The sequence below is a fragment of the Oryctolagus cuniculus genome, chromosome 18 (assembly GCF_051225735.1).
Source record: "Oryctolagus cuniculus isolate XC-2025 breed Fujian yellow rabbit chromosome 18, ASM5122573v1, whole genome shotgun sequence".
NCBI classification, from domain to species: Eukaryota; Metazoa; Chordata; class Mammalia; order Lagomorpha; family Leporidae; genus Oryctolagus; species Oryctolagus cuniculus.
In genome coordinates, this window is record NC_142884.1 from 73,591,224 (window position 1) to 73,609,711 (window position 18,488).

At 54.3% G+C, this 18,488-nt stretch overlaps 2 protein-coding genes across 4 annotated transcripts in view; one reads left to right on the forward strand and one right to left on the reverse strand.

The window, feature by feature from the left end:
• Positions 1–13,549: 13,549 nt before the first annotated feature.
• On the reverse strand, positions 13,550–17,886 carry LOC103348532 (uncharacterized). Of its 3 annotated transcripts, XR_016224705.1 has the most exons (4): positions 16,871–17,886; positions 15,655–15,911; positions 15,193–15,341; positions 13,550–13,679 (listed from the first exon to the last, which is right to left on the reverse strand). XR_016224705.1 is itself a non-coding variant. In XM_070062559.2 (3 exons), exons 1-3 carry the CDS (start codon positions 17,865–17,867, stop codon positions 15,303–15,305), a joined length of 1,293 nt encoding a protein of 430 aa, XP_069918660.2. In that variant the 5' UTR covers positions 17,868–17,886; the 3' UTR covers positions 15,172–15,302. The 3 variants fall into 3 exon arrangements, 2 of the variants coding, with proteins under 2 accessions (XP_069918660.2, XP_089175248.1); XM_070062559.2 differs by lacking the exon at positions 13,550–13,679 and having other exon boundaries at positions 15,172–15,341; XM_089319122.1 differs by lacking the exons at positions 13,550–13,679; positions 15,193–15,341 and having other exon boundaries at positions 15,426–15,911.
• A 65-nt stretch (positions 17,887–17,951) lies between these two features.
• CMIP (c-Maf inducing protein) overlaps positions 17,952–18,488 on the forward strand; it is a 217,040-nt gene continuing 216,503 nt past the window's right edge. The window contains exon 1 of the mRNA XM_051847041.3: positions 17,952–18,402. Coding sequence (XP_051703001.1) covers positions 18,103–18,402 — 300 coding nt within the window. The 5' untranslated portion in view covers positions 17,952–18,102. The remainder of the gene's footprint in view (positions 18,403–18,488) is intronic.

Genomic DNA, 18,488 nt, shown 5'->3' on the forward strand with positions numbered 1-18,488 from the left:
CAATTTGATGACTGTGTCACTGTTAATTGATTCGTCCTTCCCAGATTTTTCTGTGGGATTGAGAATCTTGTCATGTTGCTTCCGCTTTGGGGGACTCCCTCTTCATACCTTGACCTGTTTGACCTGTTTTGTAGTTGGAGTTGAGAGTTGATCTTCCATGTTGTTTCATACGAGTTCCTTGTAAATCCTAGACACTAACCCCCATCACCGGGCCTCCTGCTGGCCCTCAGCTTGTCTCTGCTTGTTTGTGGTGCTCTTGGGTATACAAAGGTCTCTGTTAATGTAGTCAAATGCTTCAAGCATCAAGGCTTATCTTGCTTAAGAAAGTGTTTGCTACACCAAGGCTATGGAAATACCCTCTTATTTTTTTTTCTACTAAGTATTTTCAAGTTTGCTTTCTCACACTTTGGCTTCAGTCCTGGAATCTGTGTGTGTGTGTGTGTGTGTGGTGTACACACATGCACATTTAAAAAGAAAGAGACATATGCATTGGCAGCAGCTCCCCATCCCACTTCATGCTCTGCCCCCAGACCCCTTGTTCTCAACCCCCCAGTTCCCACCGTAAACCCCAATATGCCCTCTCTGAAGGGTTGGACACTCAACCCAACGACACTTCTGCCTCCCCCAAGATGAACCCCCTGCATTCTTCTGGGAGGGGCTGCACAGAGGGGATTGTCTATCTCCTCACGACAGACTTGGTGCCTTAGCGTAACAGACGTGTCCTCTCTCATTTCGGGAGGCTGCAAGGTCAAAGTCAAGTTGTTGGCAGGGTTGGCTCCTTCTGTGGGCTCTGAGGGAGGTTCCCTCCCAGGCCCTTCTTCTGGCAGCCGCTGGCCTCCCTCGGCTTGCAGCTGCCTCTCCCCAGCACCTGCCTCTCTGGGTCCTTTCCCTTCCTCTTCTCTTCTGAGAACTTGACATTGGACTTAGGGTCTGTCTGCTCCAGGGCTGTCTCAGCTTGAGATCCTTAACTTGCTTACACCTGCCAAGACCCTTTTTCCAAATGAGGGCCCTTTCCCCGATTCTGGGTGAACGTATTTTGCCAGGGCTACCACTCAACCCACCACTTTCTTTAACTTCCTCCCCCTCCATCTGCAAATCCAGTGGTGCATTATCCCACTTCTGGAAATTCATCTTAAGGAAATGATTCATCAGCCTAGGGGGCAGGAAACCTCTCTGTTGTTGCACCGTTATTTATATAGAATGTTAGAAACATCTCCCAGGAGGAGAGGTAATTATGGAATTATTCCAATAACCAGGGCTCAGGCAGGGACAGCAAGGTGGAAAGAGAAGGGAGAGAGCAAAGAGATAGAAGTTGCTGTTCCCACATGAGAGAGGACTTAGCACACAAGGACCCTAACGATCACACAATGCAGATTAGGGAGTGAAGGGAAATCTGAGCTGTTGTCCAGGCCCTAAGCTAGTGCCAGATGAATCCCTGAAGCCAGAATAGTGAGCAGGCACAGACAGGGAGGAGCTCTCTGACCCACAAAGATGGTAGGAGCCCCTCCACCTCCTGGGGGCCACGTGTGGCCATTATGATGACAAAAACACGGGCACACAGAAAAGCTTATGGTTGGGTAACAGATAGAGGATGCAAATTGATTCCACAACGTGCCTAGAAAAATAGAAAGGCCTTACGAGCCAGCAATCCAGTGGCTAGGTTTGCACGAGCAAGAATTGAAAGCAGGTGTGTGTGAGGTATTTTGCACCCATGTGCACAAGAGTGGTGTTCACAATAAAGGGGAAACAGCCCAAATGTCCACCCATTGATGAATGGTTTAGCTACACAATAGAATGTTGTTCTGCCTCAAATAGGAAAGGAATTCTGACACATGCTGGAACACAGATGCAAACTGAAATACACTAGTCACCAGAGCCACGTGTGGCATGATTGCATTTACACGCTGGAGTTGGAGTAGTCCTACTCAGAGAGTACAATGGGGGCTGCAGGAGGCTGAGTGTAGAGCACAAACAGGCATTTTGTCAGTTTGCAAGAAGGAAACGGGGCAGGCGACGGATGGTGCTGATGGTCACAAAACCACATGAATGTACTCTGGGCTCCAACATGTTAAACTGGTCAGTTTTGCCACACTTTTAAAAGAAGGTTTATGTATTTATTTGAAAGGCAACTCTTGACTCCCTCCCCAAATGCCTGACCAAACTGAAGCCAGGATCCAGGAACAGAATCCAGGTCTCCCAACTACTTGAGTCATCGCTGCTGCCTCCAAGGGTGTGCTTTAGCAGGGAGCTGGAAATGGGAACACACCTGGAACTTGGGCACTCTGATATGCGTTGTGGGCATCCCAGCCAGAACCTGGACCACTAGGCCACACATCCACCTCAGGTATGCAGTTTTCAGCTGTTCAAAAGGAAAGTTCTTTTTAATGTATGGAAGAGTCAAAGATATCCACCAAGCTGTTAAGGATGGGTGATGGAATTACAGGTAGAACATTTAAAAAATATTTATTTATTTGAAAGGCACAGTAACAGAGAGAGAAGAAGAGCAAGAAAGAGATCTTCCACCTGCTGGTTCAATCCCCAGATGGCCACGATGGCCAGGGTAGGCCAGGCCAATGCCAGGAGCAGGAAGCTTCATCTAAGTCTCCCATGTGGGTTCAGGGGCCCAAGTACTTGGGCCATCTCTCACTGCTTACCCAGGAGCAGGGAGCTGGATTGGAAGTGCGGTAGCTGGGACTTGGAGCAGTTCCCCATGGGATGCCGGCACTGCAGGTGGTGACTGAAGCCACTGAGCCACAACCCAGCCCCTTAAAAGCCCATATTCAGGGATATCCTGGCTGGGGGAACTTGAGCAATTACCCAATATCTCTAAACCTTGATTCAGCTTTCTGAACTGCAAAATAATCGTGCCCACCTAATGGGTCCCCCTCCAAGAGAAGAAGGAATAGTATGATAGGCAAGTCACCCATCATCGCTTTTGCATAACTGTCAATCTTGCATCATCTCTACCTGCCCGCATCCCTGCTTATTGTTTCAAACCTAACCCCAAACCTACAGACTCTGTGAGAAAAGAAAATCACCACGATATCATTTGTGCACCTAAAATTTTAGAAAACAAATTAATATCATCTAATATCAAATCAGCATTTATTCATTGTGATTATCTCACAAGTCTGTCTTTAGAATTGATTTGTTTGAAACAAGATCCACCAAGCCCACGCATTACGTTTGCCTCATAGATTCTACCCCCCACCCAGTGCCCTGCGTTTTATGAGACAATTTTCACACATGCAGGAAAGGTGAAAGAATTTGACAGTGAGCACCTGTAGAACCCCAGATCCAACCACTGAGGTGCTACCACCTGCTTCACCATGTCTGCCTGTATACTGTAAGATTTTAAGTCTCATTTCATCTGAAGTTATATCCCTCTTTCAAGGTTTTTTCTCTTGGTCATGTATTTACTGGAGAAATTCTATCATTTGTCCTATAGAATGGCTCTTAGATTGTTTTTGTTTTTATTTTTCTTAAAAGATTTATTTGAAAGTCAGAGTTACATAGAGAGAGAAGAAGCATTGAAAGTGAGGTCTTCCATCCACTGGTTCACTCCCCAATTGGTTGCAACAGCCCGAGCTGTGCCAGTCCAAAGCCAGGAGCTAGGAACTTCTGGGTCTCCCACGTGGGCGCAGGGGCCCAAGGATTTGGGCCATCTTCTTCTGCTTTCCCAGGCCATAGCAGAGAGTGGGATCGGAAGTGGAGCAGCCGGGACTTGAACCGGCGCCCATATGGGATGCCGGCACTGCAGGCAGTGGCTTTACCCGCTATGCCACAGCACTGGCCCCATGGCTCTTAAATTGTTTTGTGGATCAAATGAACTAATATAAGTACAGTGCCTAGAACAGGGCTGGGGATAGCCGGCCCATGGGCCACACGAGGCCTGTGAAATCTCAGTGTGGCCTTGCCAAGGCAACTGCAGCTGGGACTCTAAATTCGTACATCTGGGGTTGCGTAGTAGTGTGGCAGTAGTCTTTGTCTTGGAAGCTGACATCCTGTATGGGCTGCGGTTCGTGTCCTGATGGCTTCACTTCTGATCCAGCTCCCTGCTGCAGGCCTGGGAAAAGCAGCGGAAGATGGCCCAAGTGTTTGGGTCCCCTGCACCTGCATGGGAGATCCGGATGAAGCTCCTGGCTCCTGAATTTGGCCTGGCTCAGCCCTGGCCGTTGTGGCCATCAGGGGAGTGAACCAGCGGATGGAAGATTCTCTCTCTCTCTCTCTCTCTTGCTCTGCTTTTTAAATAATAAATCTTTTTTTAAAGAAGTTCAAATCTATATAGCAGGCTAATTTTTAAGTTGCCAATTTTGTATGGCCCATGAATAGTGTTATAAATGTTCAAATGGCCCTTATAAGAAAAAAGATTCCCTACCTCTGAGAGTATGGCAGATACCTGATTAATACTCATTATCATTCGCTTTTTTATCTCTCTGTTCCTCTTGGACTTTGCACAGCCACACTGCTTTGTAACCAGGCTGGGGTGGAGCCAGAGCAAGAGACAAGGCTGGGAGCCTCTCTGGGGCCCATGGTGGTGACACCTGGAGGGAGGCCCAGCGGAAGCACACAGGAAGGCGTGGAAAGCGGCAGAAATCCCACGAGGTGGTAGAAGCCACAGCTCACATCATTAGGGAGCAGGAGGGAGCCCGCAGCTGGGTTTCGAGGGGCCGGGGCAGATGGAGCCAGAGGAAGATGAGCCTCCCCAGGGGTTTGTCACCATAAACTCTGGTGACAAGCAGACAGGTGAGAAATACACAGTCTCTGGCATACGCTCTCCTGGGGAGGAGATGGTGGGGGCGCTCTGCCCCAGGCTGGGCAGCCGGGGCTCTAAGCCTGGCTGTGTCTCCCGCCCTCCGGGTGGTGTTACATCAGCCCCTTCTCCCCTGTGCGTGCCTCCGTTCTCCTCTTACACGATGAGAGGTGTGGACCAGAAGCCCCCGTGGTGACCGCTCCTGGGAAGGAGCTGGGGGCATGGCTGCTGGGATTTGGGTGGGTCAGCGGCCCCTCAGCCCTGTCCTTTTAAGAGGGCAGCACCAGGTACACACGCAAGACTGTGAGTGACCAAATCAAAGCACGAAATGAACACGGCTCCAGTGTACACTCTGCCGGTTACGGGCCCGAGATATTTTTTCAATATTTACTATGGATTTGATAGGCAGAGGGAGAGAGGGAGGGAGGGAGGGAGGGAATATCTTCTGTTAGATTACTACTCAAATGGCTGGCACAGCTGGGTCTGGGCCAGGCCAAAGCCAGGAACTTCATGGGGGTCTCCCCTGTGGGTGGCAAGGGTCCAGGTGCTTGGACCATCTTCTGCTGCCAACCCAGTGCATTAGCGGGGAGCTGGGTCAGAAGTGGAGGAGCCAGGACTTGAACTGGCACCCCCACAAAGGATGCCTGCATTGGAAGCCGTGGCTTACCCCACTGCGCCGTGACACTAGACTCCTGGCCTGTGATCCTAGGAGTTGAGTCTCCAGTCACCTGGTAATGCCTGTTAATGATGAAGAGATGGGCAGAGTGTCTTCCCACCTGAACCCGGGGAAAGCTTCCAAAATGCAATTACACGTGTGCTAGATCCAGTTGGGTAACCTCGAAGTAAAATCTGCTTAGGATTATCAGGCACACAAAATGAACAAATGAGTCAATGCGGAAATAAACCATTTGCCGGAACCCCTAGCTGCTGGGAAAGCACAGGGCCAGAGGGGACACTGGTCCACGCAGAAAGAGATTCACCGGTCCGTTCTGGGCTGCTCAGGTTTATTTTATTTTATTTTTAAAGATTTTTATTTATTTGAAAGGCAGAGAGAGAGAGAGAGAGAGAGTGAGCGAGCGAGTGAGCTTCCATGTGCTGGTTTACTCCTCAAATGGCTGCAATGGCCAAATGGCCAGCACTGGGCCAGACTGAAGCTGGAGCCAGGAGCTTCTTCTGGGTGTCCCTTGTGGGTGGCAGGGGCCCAAGCACTTGGGCTTTCTTCAGCTCCTTCCCAGGTGCATTAGCAGGGACCTGGATTGGAAGTGGGGCAGCCAGGACATGAACCGACGCCCATACAGTATGCTGGTGTTGCAGGCAGTGGCTTTACCTGCTACGCCACAATGCTGGCCTCAGATGCTCAGGTTCAATGTGCCTTAAACTGTCAGTGAAACGGAAGCACTGTGCACGGTGTGGACAGCGGGGTGCTGTGTGAAAGCAGCTTCCTCCACGCTTAACCAGAGGGGAATGCTTCCATCCGGGGCGCCTGTCATGGAGCCTTGTGAATTAGGGCGACACCCCGCTGGTGCTGCAGTGTGAGTTAGGACAGTGGGCAGACGGCGTCCATGCTTGTCCCCGACGACCCGGGGTGAGCCATATCCCCAAGGACGAGAGGAGGCCTGGGGTGTAAGGTGCCTTGTGGGAGGACGGGCTGAGGCAGAAGTAGTGTTGCTTGTGCAGTGGGTGGGCTTTGGGCTCTGTTAAGGGGTGAACCGTGTCCCCCCAGAACTTCAGAATGTGACTTCCTTTAGAAATAGGGTTGTTACAGATGTGATAAGCTGAGGTCATCCTGGGGATAGGTGTTGTGGTACGGTGGGTTAGCCTGCCATTTAGGATACTGGCATCCCATCATCAGAATGCTACTCTGCTTCCAATCCAGCTCCCTGCTGATGTGCCTGGGAATGCAATGGAAGATGAGCAGAGAAGTAGGGCCCCTGCCACCCATGTGGGAGACCCAGATGGAGTTTGAGGCTCCTGGCATTGGCCTGTCCCAGCCCTGGCTGTTGTGGCCATTTGAGGAGTGACCCAGCTGATGGAAAATATCTCTCACTCCCTCTCCCTCTCCCTCTCCCTCTCCCTCTCCCTCTCCCTCTCCCTCTCCCTCTCCCTCTCCCTCTCCCTCTCCTTCTCCCTTTCCCCCTCTCCCCCCCACCTCTCTCTCTCCCTCCCTCCCTCCCTCTCCCCCCTCCCTCTCCCTCTCTGCCTCTTTCACATTAAAAACAAATTTTCCTTTTTTTTTTTTTTAAATAACAGTGAAGATGGCTGGCAGAATTCCAGCATTTTGAACTGTTCCTTGTTAGATGCTTTTGTGAAATGACAGATCTCAAAGTCTTATACTTCCTCATTTCCCCCCCATTTTGAGAGACACAGACCGGTGGGTGAATTCTAAAACTGTGAATGAAGAGGTGGTGCAGTGATGAAGACACGGTTTGGGATGCCCGCATCCCACATCAGTGTGGCTGGTTTAAGTCCCTGCGGCTCTGCTTCTGATCCAGCTTCCTGCTAACGCACATTGTGGGAGGCAGCAGGTGATGGCTCAAGTGCTTGGGTCCCTGCCACCCATGTGGGACACTGAGATGGAGCTCCAGGCTTCTGGCTTCAGCCTGCCACAGACACAGCTCTTGTGGGCATTTGGGGAGTGAACCTGTAGATAGAAGGTCTGTCTCTGTCTATGACTGTCTATTTGTTTCTCTGCCTTTCAAATAACCATAAAATTTAATGGTATGAGTATAGAAAACATTTAAAAATATATGACTGAAGATAAAATAGGCAACCTTGAATGGTTGTTAAGAGAACAGGTCTCAGGCCGGCGCCGCGGCTCACTAGGCTAATCCTCCGCCTAGTGGCGCCGGCACACCAGGTTCTAGTCCCGGTCGGGGCACTGGATTCTGTCCCGCTTGCCCCTCTTCCGGGCCAGCTCTCTGCTGTGGCCAGGGAGTGCAGTGGAGGATGGCCCAAGTGCTTGGGCCCTGCACCCCATGGGAGACCAGGATAAGTACCTGGCTCCTGCCGTCGGATCAGCGCGGTGCGCCAGCCGCGGCAGCCATGGGAGGGTGAACCAACAGCATAAAGGAAGACCTTTCTCTCTGTCTCTCGCTGTCCACTCTGCCTGTCAAAAAAAAAAAAAAAAAAAAAAAGAGAGAGAACAGGTCTGACATCAGAGTGGCCCAGGTTTTGTTTGTTTGTTTGTTTGTTTGTTTTTGACAGGCAGAGTGGACAGAGACAGAAAGGTCTTCCTTTTCCATTGGTTCACCCCCCCAATGGCCGCTGTGTCCTGTGCACCATGCTGATCTGAAGCCAGGAGCCAGGTGCTTCTCCTGGTCTCCCATGAGGTGCAGGGCCCAAGCACTTGGGCCATCCTCCACTGCACTCCTGGGCCACAGCAGAGAGCTGGCCTGGAAGAGGAGCAACTGGGACAGAATCCGGCACCCTGCTCGGGACTAGAACCCGGGGTGCTGGTGCTGCAGGCGGAGGATTAGCCTATTGAGCCTCGGCGCCGGCCTGTTTTTGTTTATTTTAAACATTTATTTATTTTGAAAGTCAGAGTTAGAGGACAAGTCAGAGAGAGAAAGGGATCTTCTATCTACTGCTTCATTCCCCAGGTGATCAAAATGACCATGCTGGGCCAGGCCAAAGCCAGGAGCTTTTTCAGGATCTCCCATGTGGGTGGCAGGGGTTCAAGCAATCGGGTCATCTTCCGCTGCTCTTCCCAGACCATTCGCAGGAAGCTGAATGGGAAGTGGAGCAGCCAGGACAAGAACTGGCACCCATATGGGATGCTAGCAGTGACACTGGTGGCTTTACCCACTATGCCACAACGCTGGCCCCAGGGTGGCCCCGTTTAGGCATGATCTTGGGCAAGTTGTATTCCCTTCTCTGTGCTTCAGTTTCCTCATCTGAACAATGGGTTCAATAAACTCACTGAATTGTTGTAGGGGTGACTTTAAATGCATCAATATGTGCAAAGTGTTCAGCTACTGGCATTAATGACAAGAACAGATTCATAAGATGGGGTGCACAGGGAGGAAGTGATTCCTATTGGAAATGAAACACTTCTTGGGGAGCCTGCTCGGCTGACAACGACCCGCCTGACCCTCTTTTCCACCTCTACAGGTGGGTCAGCTGCAACCATATTTGCACAGCTTGGCTTGCGCACTAGCTGGGGTAGGCATCTAATGAAAGCTGGGCCAACCGAGGCCTTCCCTTGGTACTGGCCAAGGAGCTCACGGGGCAGCCCGGGCTGGGCTCTGCACGTGCTGCCTTCTGTCACACAGAAGCTACGCAGCAGAGAGTCGCTGTGACATACAGAGAGGCAGAAACCCGAAGCAGAGAGAAGGCCGTGGGGCCTTGGTCTCTGTTGCTTTTATACCACTGGGGTCCGGTGAGGCACCCTGGACTCCTTGTAACCCACGTCCACTCCACTCTGCTTGGTTTCTGTTGCATCTGAGGTACCTCAGTGCGTCCAGCTGCCTTTCCCTCACATCTCTGCACCTGCGAGACCCTGCTCCCCGGAGCTACGAGAAACTGTGCACTCCTTGCCCTCAGCCCGGGGGAATGGGGCAGTGCCTGGTTCCTGCCCTCACTGGAGGAAGGAGCAGACCAGAGGCTGAGAAACCATCCTCGCCCTCTCGCCGACTTCTCTGTGTGCCTGGCCTGAGCTTGTCCCTGAATGATCTCTTTGCTCAGTTGTGAGCTTCCCGGTTGGGTCTCTACTTTACAGACAAGACACTGAGGTGTAGAGAGATGAAGAGATTTGGTAGCAGAATCCAGCTAAGGAGGATGGAGAGGTGGGATGCAAATCCAAGGTTTGGGCTTGAAATGCCTTGGGCACCCTACCTGGAGCCTTTGGCTGGCATGCCGCTAGTCTCCTGCTGTGGGGTCTTAGAAAAATGTTTGATGTTGCCCTAGCTCCCTAATTTTGCAAAATGGGGTGGGACCTTCCTGGCCCATCTGAAAAGTGTCCGGAAGGCCAACACAAGCCCTGGGAGGGTGTGTTTTGGAAGAGCAGCTTCCTTTCATTGCTTCTTAGCAACCCGTGCACAGTGGATGGAGGTGGAAAGAAAGGAGGTCACACTTACACTGGTCAGTTACAGCAGGTTTGCTGCAAAAGCGGATGTGGGAGAGAGGTGCAATTTAATCTGAAAATGCAGGGGCTGGGGCTGTGGTGTAGTGGGTAAAACTGCCGCCTGCAGTGCTGGCATCCTATATGGGCACCGGTTCGAGTCCTGGCTGCTCCACTTCCCATCCAGCTCTCTGCAATGGCCTGGGAAAGCAGTGGAAGATGGCCCAAGTCCTTAGGCCCCTGCACCCAGTGGAGGACCTGGAAGAATCTGCAGCCTCCTGGCTTTGGATCAGCGCAGCTCTGGCCGTTGAGGCCATCTGGGGAGTGAATCAGTAGATGGAAGAGCTCTCTCTCTCTCTCTCTGCCTTTCAAATAAAATAAAATCTTCAAAAAACATCTGAAAATGCCATTGTTTCATTGTTAATAACATGCTCCCTGGCCTTGCATGCTCTGTGGGGCTGCGCCAGGCATCCAGTCCCACCAGTAGGACTGTTCATGAAGTCCTCGTGAATGAAAAAGACAAGGCATTTGTCTCTTTCTTTAATTAAAATAAATAACAAGCAAATTTTACCCACAAGTGGGATACCCATGGATAATCAGCAACCAAAAGAAGCAGACAAGGACACGAGCGCCAGCGTGGGAGAAATCTCAGAACTGTTAGGGGTGACAACAGGAAGAAAGGACCCAGCTTTTGTTCTGTCTGTTGGATGATCGGGCTGGAGAAACTATCTCTAGTGGCAGAAGAGGCCTCAGGATTGTCCAGGGCCAGGTGGGTGGCAGGGGCCACTGCAAGAGGCACAGAGAAGCCTTGTCTGGTTGTGGGGTGTTGTGAACCCACGTCTGATGAGGCGGGGATTCATGGGTGCTCACCTTCGTCGCGACCATACCACCCTGTCGTGCAATGCGCGCACTTTATGACCTACAGATTCTATCTCCATGACAGCAGTTTGCAGAGGAGTCCAACCTTCCAGCGACCGTCGCGTCATCACTACCGAGCTTCCGGTGTGTGTGTAAGTCAGTTGAATGATGGATTGTGAAAATACGTATTAGTTGCAGAAAAACGTTCAGCCCTCTGTAATGTTTTTTTATTAGCCTCAGACTTAATCATGTGGTGGAAGTGAGAAGCATAGCACTAGGTGTTCCCTTGCCCGGTGCTGTCTCCAAAAACCCAGGTGGGGGGTGACACGAGTTATAGAGCTGTTGGCCAGACTCCTCCCCGCCCAGCCTATAACAGGCTGCTAGAGACCAAGTCCAGATCCCTCCTCCTTCCCCCTCTACCCTCCTCACCCTGGGCCCTAGAAACTGAGCTGGCTCCCATCAGGCTGGGAGCAGAGGGAAGAAAACAGGACACCTTTCCTTCTAGCAGAAGAATAAATAAGCACATTTTATTATTTGATCAGCACATTAAATGCCATCGGTACAGAGTGTGTGTTCCGTTATGTTGGTGTCTGATGCCTGTTAAAAATAGGTTCGAGAATGCTCTCCTGGCTGATGTCACTTGGAGACATCAAATGACGAGGCTCCCGGAGAGCTCCCCCAAAGTAGCAGTGCCATGGGCAGCTGTGCAGTTGGGACCACTTGGGAACATTGTTGTTGCCTGCTTTTGGTGCTTGGCATTTTATTGCACACTTGGCCTTGTGCCATCCCATAGGCTGTAAAACACGACTTCAAACAGGCTGCACCTTATTCCCTGACAGTCTGCTGATGCTGGCTGTGAGGTCTTTTCTCCCAGACCCCACTGATGGTGTGGGCACACAGCAGCCTCTTCCAGTTGATGGGGAGGGGACAGCAGCTGCCTTGAAACCGTGGGTTCTCAACCATGGGGGACATGGCCTCCCAGGTGACCCTCGGCAATGTCTGGTGACATTGTTGACTGTCATGACTCAGGGATGGCTCCTAGCACCTAGCAGGCACAGGCCAGTACGCTGGGAAGCATTCTGTTGTGTGCAGGCCAGCTGCCCATCACCCAGGGTGATCCAGCCCACAGCTGCTAATGTCCATACCTTTTACCCCTGCAGGGGGCGCTATGCCAGGGCACCACAAGATGCTCAATGGAAAATGGTGTTAAAAAATCAGCTTATTTTGATGCGAATTTTTTGAAATCTAGGCACACAAGCAGCCTTCAAAAAGTTTATAAAAATGCACATTGTATGGGTTTCAAAAATTTACACTGAAATAAGCTTATCTTTTTAAACAATTGTCTTTGTGAGGCGGAGGTACACACACAGAGAAACATATAGGTAGACAGATAGATGGAGGAAAAAGCTCTCATCTGCCTGTTTACTTTGCATATGCTTCAAACCAGTGGAGCTGGACAAAGCAGAAGCTGGGAACCTGGAACTCAATGAGACCTTCCACATGCTAGGCAGGAACCTGGTAACTTGAGCCATTACCGCTGCCTCTCTGGGTTTACATGACAAGGAAGCTGCAGTCAGGAGCCAGAGCCGACGATCAAATCTAGATACTCCAATGAGGATGTGGGTGTCTTAACCACTAGGCTACAGCCCCTTGTTAAACTTATCTCTTCATTTATCTTTTCTTTTCAGGGTGCTTTTTGAAACACCCTGATGTCTAAAGTGTCTAGAACTTAGCCACTGCTCAGGTATTGGGCAAGTGGGAAAGATTGAGAGGCATGGCCCAGGTAGAGGGCTCATCCTCAGAACTGTGTCAACAAGTGCTCTAGCGTAACAGTGGCGGCGTGAGATAACTCACACTTGCTGAAAATGCTGTGAGCTTGACCCTGACGCTCGCTGAATTTGTGTGACCCAGGAGGAAGGCACTGTGTGGTTTACTCTTTACAGAAAACCAACAGAGATACGCCAGCAGGCAAAGGGGAGAGGAAGGAGCGTGCTTTCTTTCTTGGCATATTTTTGGGGAGGGTGGTGATTTTGGGGTGCTGTTTGGCTTTCCCAGTTGGCTGTGAGCTGCACAAAGGCAACACCTTGAGTGAGTTGACTCTGGAGTACCTGACCAAGTCCTGGATTCTCAGGTACGTGGTAAGAAATAAATGTCTGTGGCAGGTGTTGTGGCATAGCAGGTCAAGCTGCCCCTTGCCATGCCAGCATCCCATATGGGCGCTGCTTCCTATCCCGGCTGTTCCACTTCCGATCCAGCTCTCCGCTGATGGCCTGAGAAAAGCAGTGAAGATGGCCCATGTGCTTGGGCCCCTGCCACCCAGGTGGGAGACCTGGATGAAGCTCCTGGCTGCTGGTTTCCGCTTAGCTCAGTCCTGGCTGTCACGGCTATTTGTGGAGTGAGCCAGCGCTCCATATCTCTGATTCAACTTTCAAATAAATGTCTTAAAAAATGTGTTTAATGGAATTGCATGAGTGAGGCAGGTAGTGTAGCTCAGGGGCCACAGCACTGGCGTTGCAGTTAGATACACAGCCACACAAGCCCTCGTGAGACAGTGATGTGCTGGAACCGACCTATGTTGGCTCATGACAGGTGGTGGTTCATGTTTCAGGAATTTTGTAAGCTGGTTCTCAAAAAGCCATGAACACCATTCAGTTGTATAAAGTCACAATTAAAAAAATTACATTTTAAAAAGGTAATACAACTCATCATTTCCTAATTGTACTACGTTTTGCTGGTGGCTCTGTTCTTGCAATTAGCAGATCTTCCTTAGGGGTCACCAAACATTTTTATTTATTTTTCATCTGAAAGGCAGAGTTACAGAGAGGCAGAGGCACAGAGAGAGAGAGAGATCTTCCATCCATTGGTTTACTCCCCAAATGACCACTACAGCCAGAGTTGGGCTGATCCAAAGCCAGGAGCCAGAAGCATCTTCTAGGTCTCCCACATGGGTCCAGGAGCCTAAGGACTTGGGTCATCTCCCACTGGTTTCCCAGGCACGCTAGCAGGGAGCTGGATCAGAAGTAGAGGAGCCATGACTGAAACCAGTGCCCATATGGGATGCCAGCACTTGCTGCATTACCTGCTATGCCACAGCACCAGCCCTCAAACTTTTTTAGTAAATGGGTCAGATGATAAATGTTTCAGGCTTTGCAGTCCATGCGCTGAATCTGGCCCCTTGGCTGTACTTCACTGACCCCTGGCCTTTTGTATCTGGATTGCAGAAATCCTCTGTTGAGATAAATTATTTCTTGCAGGTGATGTTATGGCACAGCGGGTAAAGCTGCTGCCTGCACCTACGGCATCCCATATGGGTGCCTGTTCAAGTGTTGGCTGCTCCACTTCTGATCTGGCTCCCTGCTAACGGCCTGGGAAAGCAGCAGAAGATGGCCCAAGTGCTTGGGCCCCTGCACCCGTGTGGGAGACCTGGATGGAGCTCCTGGCTCCTGGCTTTGGTCTGGCCCTGCTCCAGTTGCTGTGGCCATTTGAGTGAAACAGCGAAGGGAGCTCAATCTCTCTCTCTGCCTTTCAAATAAAATGAAATAAATCTTTTAAAAAATACTTCTCCATTTGAAAGGCAGAGAGAGCGCTTCCCATTAGCTAATTCATTCCCCAAATGCCCATAAGAGCTAAGGCTGGGCCAGGCTGAAGCCAGGAACCAGGGACTCAATCCAGGTCTTCCCCATGAGTGGCAGGAACCCAATCACCCGAGCCATCGCTTGCTGCCAGGCAGGGTGCACGTCATCAGGTAGCAGGAATAGGAGTGCAGCCAGCATTCGGAGCCAGGCCCTCTGAGCATGTGGCGGGGGCGGGGGGGGGGGGCAGCACGTTCTCCCTCCAGGGTCTATGATGCGTATTGGTAGCTTGTAATTGGCCACGGTAGGAGCGTTTACACCAGGGAGGTTGTCAAATTCTATAAATTAGGGCTTATCTTTCTTTGGTAACCTGTTAAATCTCCACCAGTGCTCCAATGGGTACAAAGAAAGAACTCTGTCTGCCTGGAATGCGCTAGGGTGTGTATACCCCTTCACAGTGGGCTTGCCGGGAGGGAGACCACCCTGAGGACATCCACCACAGCTTGCCCGCTGGAAGGAGGGCTCGGCTCTCCCTCTCCCGGGGCCACTGCTCTCCTTCCAACGGCCACGACGTTCCTTTACCAGATTCTCTAACAGGAGAGGAAAGGGCTCATGTCTTCGCTGTCTTCCTGTTGCTCTGCAAACATCTCAGGTTCAGTGTTGGAGGGGGTGGACTCTCAAGGTCCTGGACCAGTCCTTTGGAGAGTCTGGATTCCCTGGCTTTGAGGGGGACTTGGGTGCCTGGTAGATCAGCTTACGCCTCCTTCAGAGGCTGGGGAGCAACAGGGCTGCTGATGGGATGTGATGGCTGGATGCAGACTCCTTTCCAGGGCAGAAATCTGGGATGGCGGGAGGGGAGGGGCTCTGCAGCGTTATCCAGGTCCCAGTCTAGGAGATTGGGGACCTGACCGTCACTATCAACGCCTTCCCGTCTCACCCTGCCGACTTACTGCACGGATCTCACACTGGCACTTTCTGAAATGCCAGGGAGCGTCTGACAGTCACTGCACTCGTGTTCAGCGACGCCACGTGCACACAGGCACTTTTCTTCTCGCAGTGTTCATGGCAGCTCTGTTTCTCTGATTTCAAAGTCTGGTTTCTGAAATCAAGAGGCACTATCATGTAGAGATGACATCGATTTCATTCAGGAAGACGTTACAGAGAAAGACAGATGGAACGTCTTCCAAAGTCCCCGGAGAGGTGGGAAAGACGAGGAATTTAAAGTCAGGGGGATGCCCCCTCTGAGCCTCAATTCCTCACCTGTCAGCTGAGGGACAATGTCAAGTTCTGCCTCCCGGGCAGACTGGAGGAAGAAGTGAGAACCAATGCACACCCCCACCCCTGCAACAGTCCCTGGCATTGGGTGCTGGTCCTTCCTTCCCCGACGTTCCCACATCGCATCTGCCACTCACCCACTGCACCTGGCAGTGCTGAGGATGTGTGGGGTGGCTCCTCTGCCTCCTGGAAACTCGCCTGGGTCTGCTGTAGGCTGGTGCCCTGCATGGCCAGAGGAGGGTGCCTGGATGTCTCTGAAGTGGACAGCAGCCTCCCCTGGCAGCGACTTCCAGCTGACCGCCATCTCCTTCCTCCTGGGCACCTGTGACAGGTTCTTCCCCGGCTTTCCCACCTCCAGGCACTCCTCGGCCACGTCGTGCTGCAGCCAGTGACCCTTCCAAGATGCCATGTGGAAGTCACCACCATGCACAGACCACACGACAGCTCCCCGCTGCTCTGGACCCCCCCAGAGTGCAATTCACCTGGCAGGTCAAGCGTCCTACCAAGTCTGTGCCTTTGTGTGGACCATTCCTCCTCCCTGCAGCTCCTGTCCCCGTGTTCATCTAATCCTGGAGATCGCTTGGAATCAAGACAGGGCCCCGGCACCAGCTCCTCACCCCACCCCGCTTGGCTGGTCCAGGCATCCCTTCTCTCTTCCTGAAGCCCCGGGCACAGTGTGGGTACTGTCTGCTTCCATACGGTCCCAGACCCAGAGCTCCTTGCTCTGTGGTTAAGATGCGGGCTCGGGAGTCGGAGAACCCTCGGCAGAATCCTGCCCGGCTGAGTGAGCCTGGGCAAGTCACCTAGCCTCGCCGGCAGGATGACAACACATGTCACAGGGCGGCAGGCAGGCAGGCAAGGTCCTCAGCATATAGGAAGTCTCCAGCCACTGCGGCTATTACAGTAATAACCATCACAGCCCCGCTTCTGGTGAGCCACCAGCAGACAGCAGGAGCTCAAAGGTCTGAACAAATGACCCAACCCCACCCCTGACGGACGGGGGACTTCTCGACACAACCACCCCCTACACCCACATCTGTATCACCAGGTGGGGCCTCGGCCTCCCTTCCTTCTTCAGTGGTTTTCTCAAGCTCAGAACTTGAAGGAAACACCAGCCAGTCGTGGGGACATACCAGAATTTCTAGTTTTCTAACCAGAGCCTTCCCAGGGGGCACCAGGAACAGCTTGGGCCACTCCCTGGGCGGCCTGCAAGCGCTTTGTCCGCGGTGGAATGAAGGGTGGGATCTGCCTTCCACCCGCTGCCCCGCAGCCCCTTGCCAGGTGGTCTGTTCTGGGGTCATTCGCCACGCCACGCAACACGGCCCGCACACACGCACGTGCTCACACAGGCACCTGCAGGGGGCCCGCCGCGGGGGCGTGCGGGGGTGAGGAAGCTGCCCGGTGGCCCTGGTGGTCGCTCGCTCGCGTCCAGGTTGGCGTCGGCGAACTGTGGTTCATCTCGCAGAGTCCAGTCCTGGGCTGGCGCGGGGTGGGAGGTTGGGGGAGGGGAGGCTGGGAAGCTTTGGGGCGGGGGTGAGGCTTTGTTATCGGGGCTCCTCAAGGGGGTTCTGTTTCTAGGGGCAGAAGCAAGTCTGGGAGCCCGCCCCCACCCCCGAAGCCAGGGCCCACGGCCGGGCGCTGCGGGGCACAGTCTCAATTCGAGGACATCGCACTGTCTTCTGCCGCCGCTAGCCCACGCAGGGGCGTCGGGGGTCCCGCGGCGCGGCCCAGCCCCTCCCCAGCTGCCCAGCCCAGGGCCCGGGCCCACAGTCACCACCCGGCCGTCTCCGCAGCCGCCGCGACCCCTCCGGCCCCGGCTCCCGCCTGGGCACCGGCGGGGGCGCGGCTGCCGTGACGTCACGCGCCCCGCCCCCGCGGCCCCCGCCCACTCCCCCACATTCCGGGCGGGGCGGGTCTGGCCGGTCGGGGCGCGCCCGCCCCGGCCCCCTCCCCAGGGGCCGCCCCTGCCGTCGGGCCGCGGCCGCCCCCAGCCCGTCCCCGCCCGGGCCCGCCGACTCCGCCCGCGAGCGGCCGAAGCCGCGGCGGCCGCGCCGTTGCCGCCATTGACGTCAGAGGGGCGGGCACATGACCCCGCGGGGACCAATCGCGCGGGCGCCGCGGCTCCCGCAATCGCCCCGGTAGCGCGGCCCGCGGCCCCCGCCCGCAGACGCCCTCGCCGGACGGACGCGAGGACCCTCGCGCCGTCCCCACGCGCGGCGGCGCGGGGCCCCCCGAGACACGCCCGCGGCCCGCCCGCCGCCCCCGCCCCCGCCCCGCGCCCGCCCTCGGCCCTCCCCCTGCCCGCTCCTCCCCGCGCCGCCCGCCGAGCCCGGTCCAGCGCGGCGAGCATGCACCCGACGAGCTAGGAGGAAGCCGGCAGCCCCGCAGGAAGCGCCGAGCGCCGGCCCAGCCCGCCGGACGCGCCGCCCCCCGCCCCCCCCGCCGCGGGCAGCGCCCCCTCCTCTGCGGGCGCCCCCAGCCCCACACCCCCCCACCTTCCCGGGGGGTGGGGGGGTGCGGGCCGCCGGATCCGGGGGCCCCGCCGCCCCAGAAGCCCAGGACAGCCCCCCAGGCCCGGCGCGGCCATGGATCTGACGAGCAGCTCGGGCGGCGGCGGCGACCCCCGGCAGATCGAGGAGACCAAGCCGCTGCTGGGGGGCGACGTGTCGGCCCCCGAGGGCACGAAGATGGGCGCCGTGCCGTGCCGCCGGGCCCTGCTGCTGTGCAACGGCATGAGGTACAAACTGCTGCAGGAGGGCGACATCCAGGTCTGTGTCATCCGGCACCCGCGGACCTTTCTCAGCAAGATCCTCACCTCGAAATTCCTGAGGCGCTGGGAGCCGCACCACCTAACGCTGGCCGACAACAGCCTGGCGTCCGCCACGGTGAGTCGCCCGCGCCGCGCCGTCCTGAGGGGCCGGGGCGCCCCCCGCGCGGCACCCGGGGCCCCGGGCCTGTGTGGCGGCCGTGG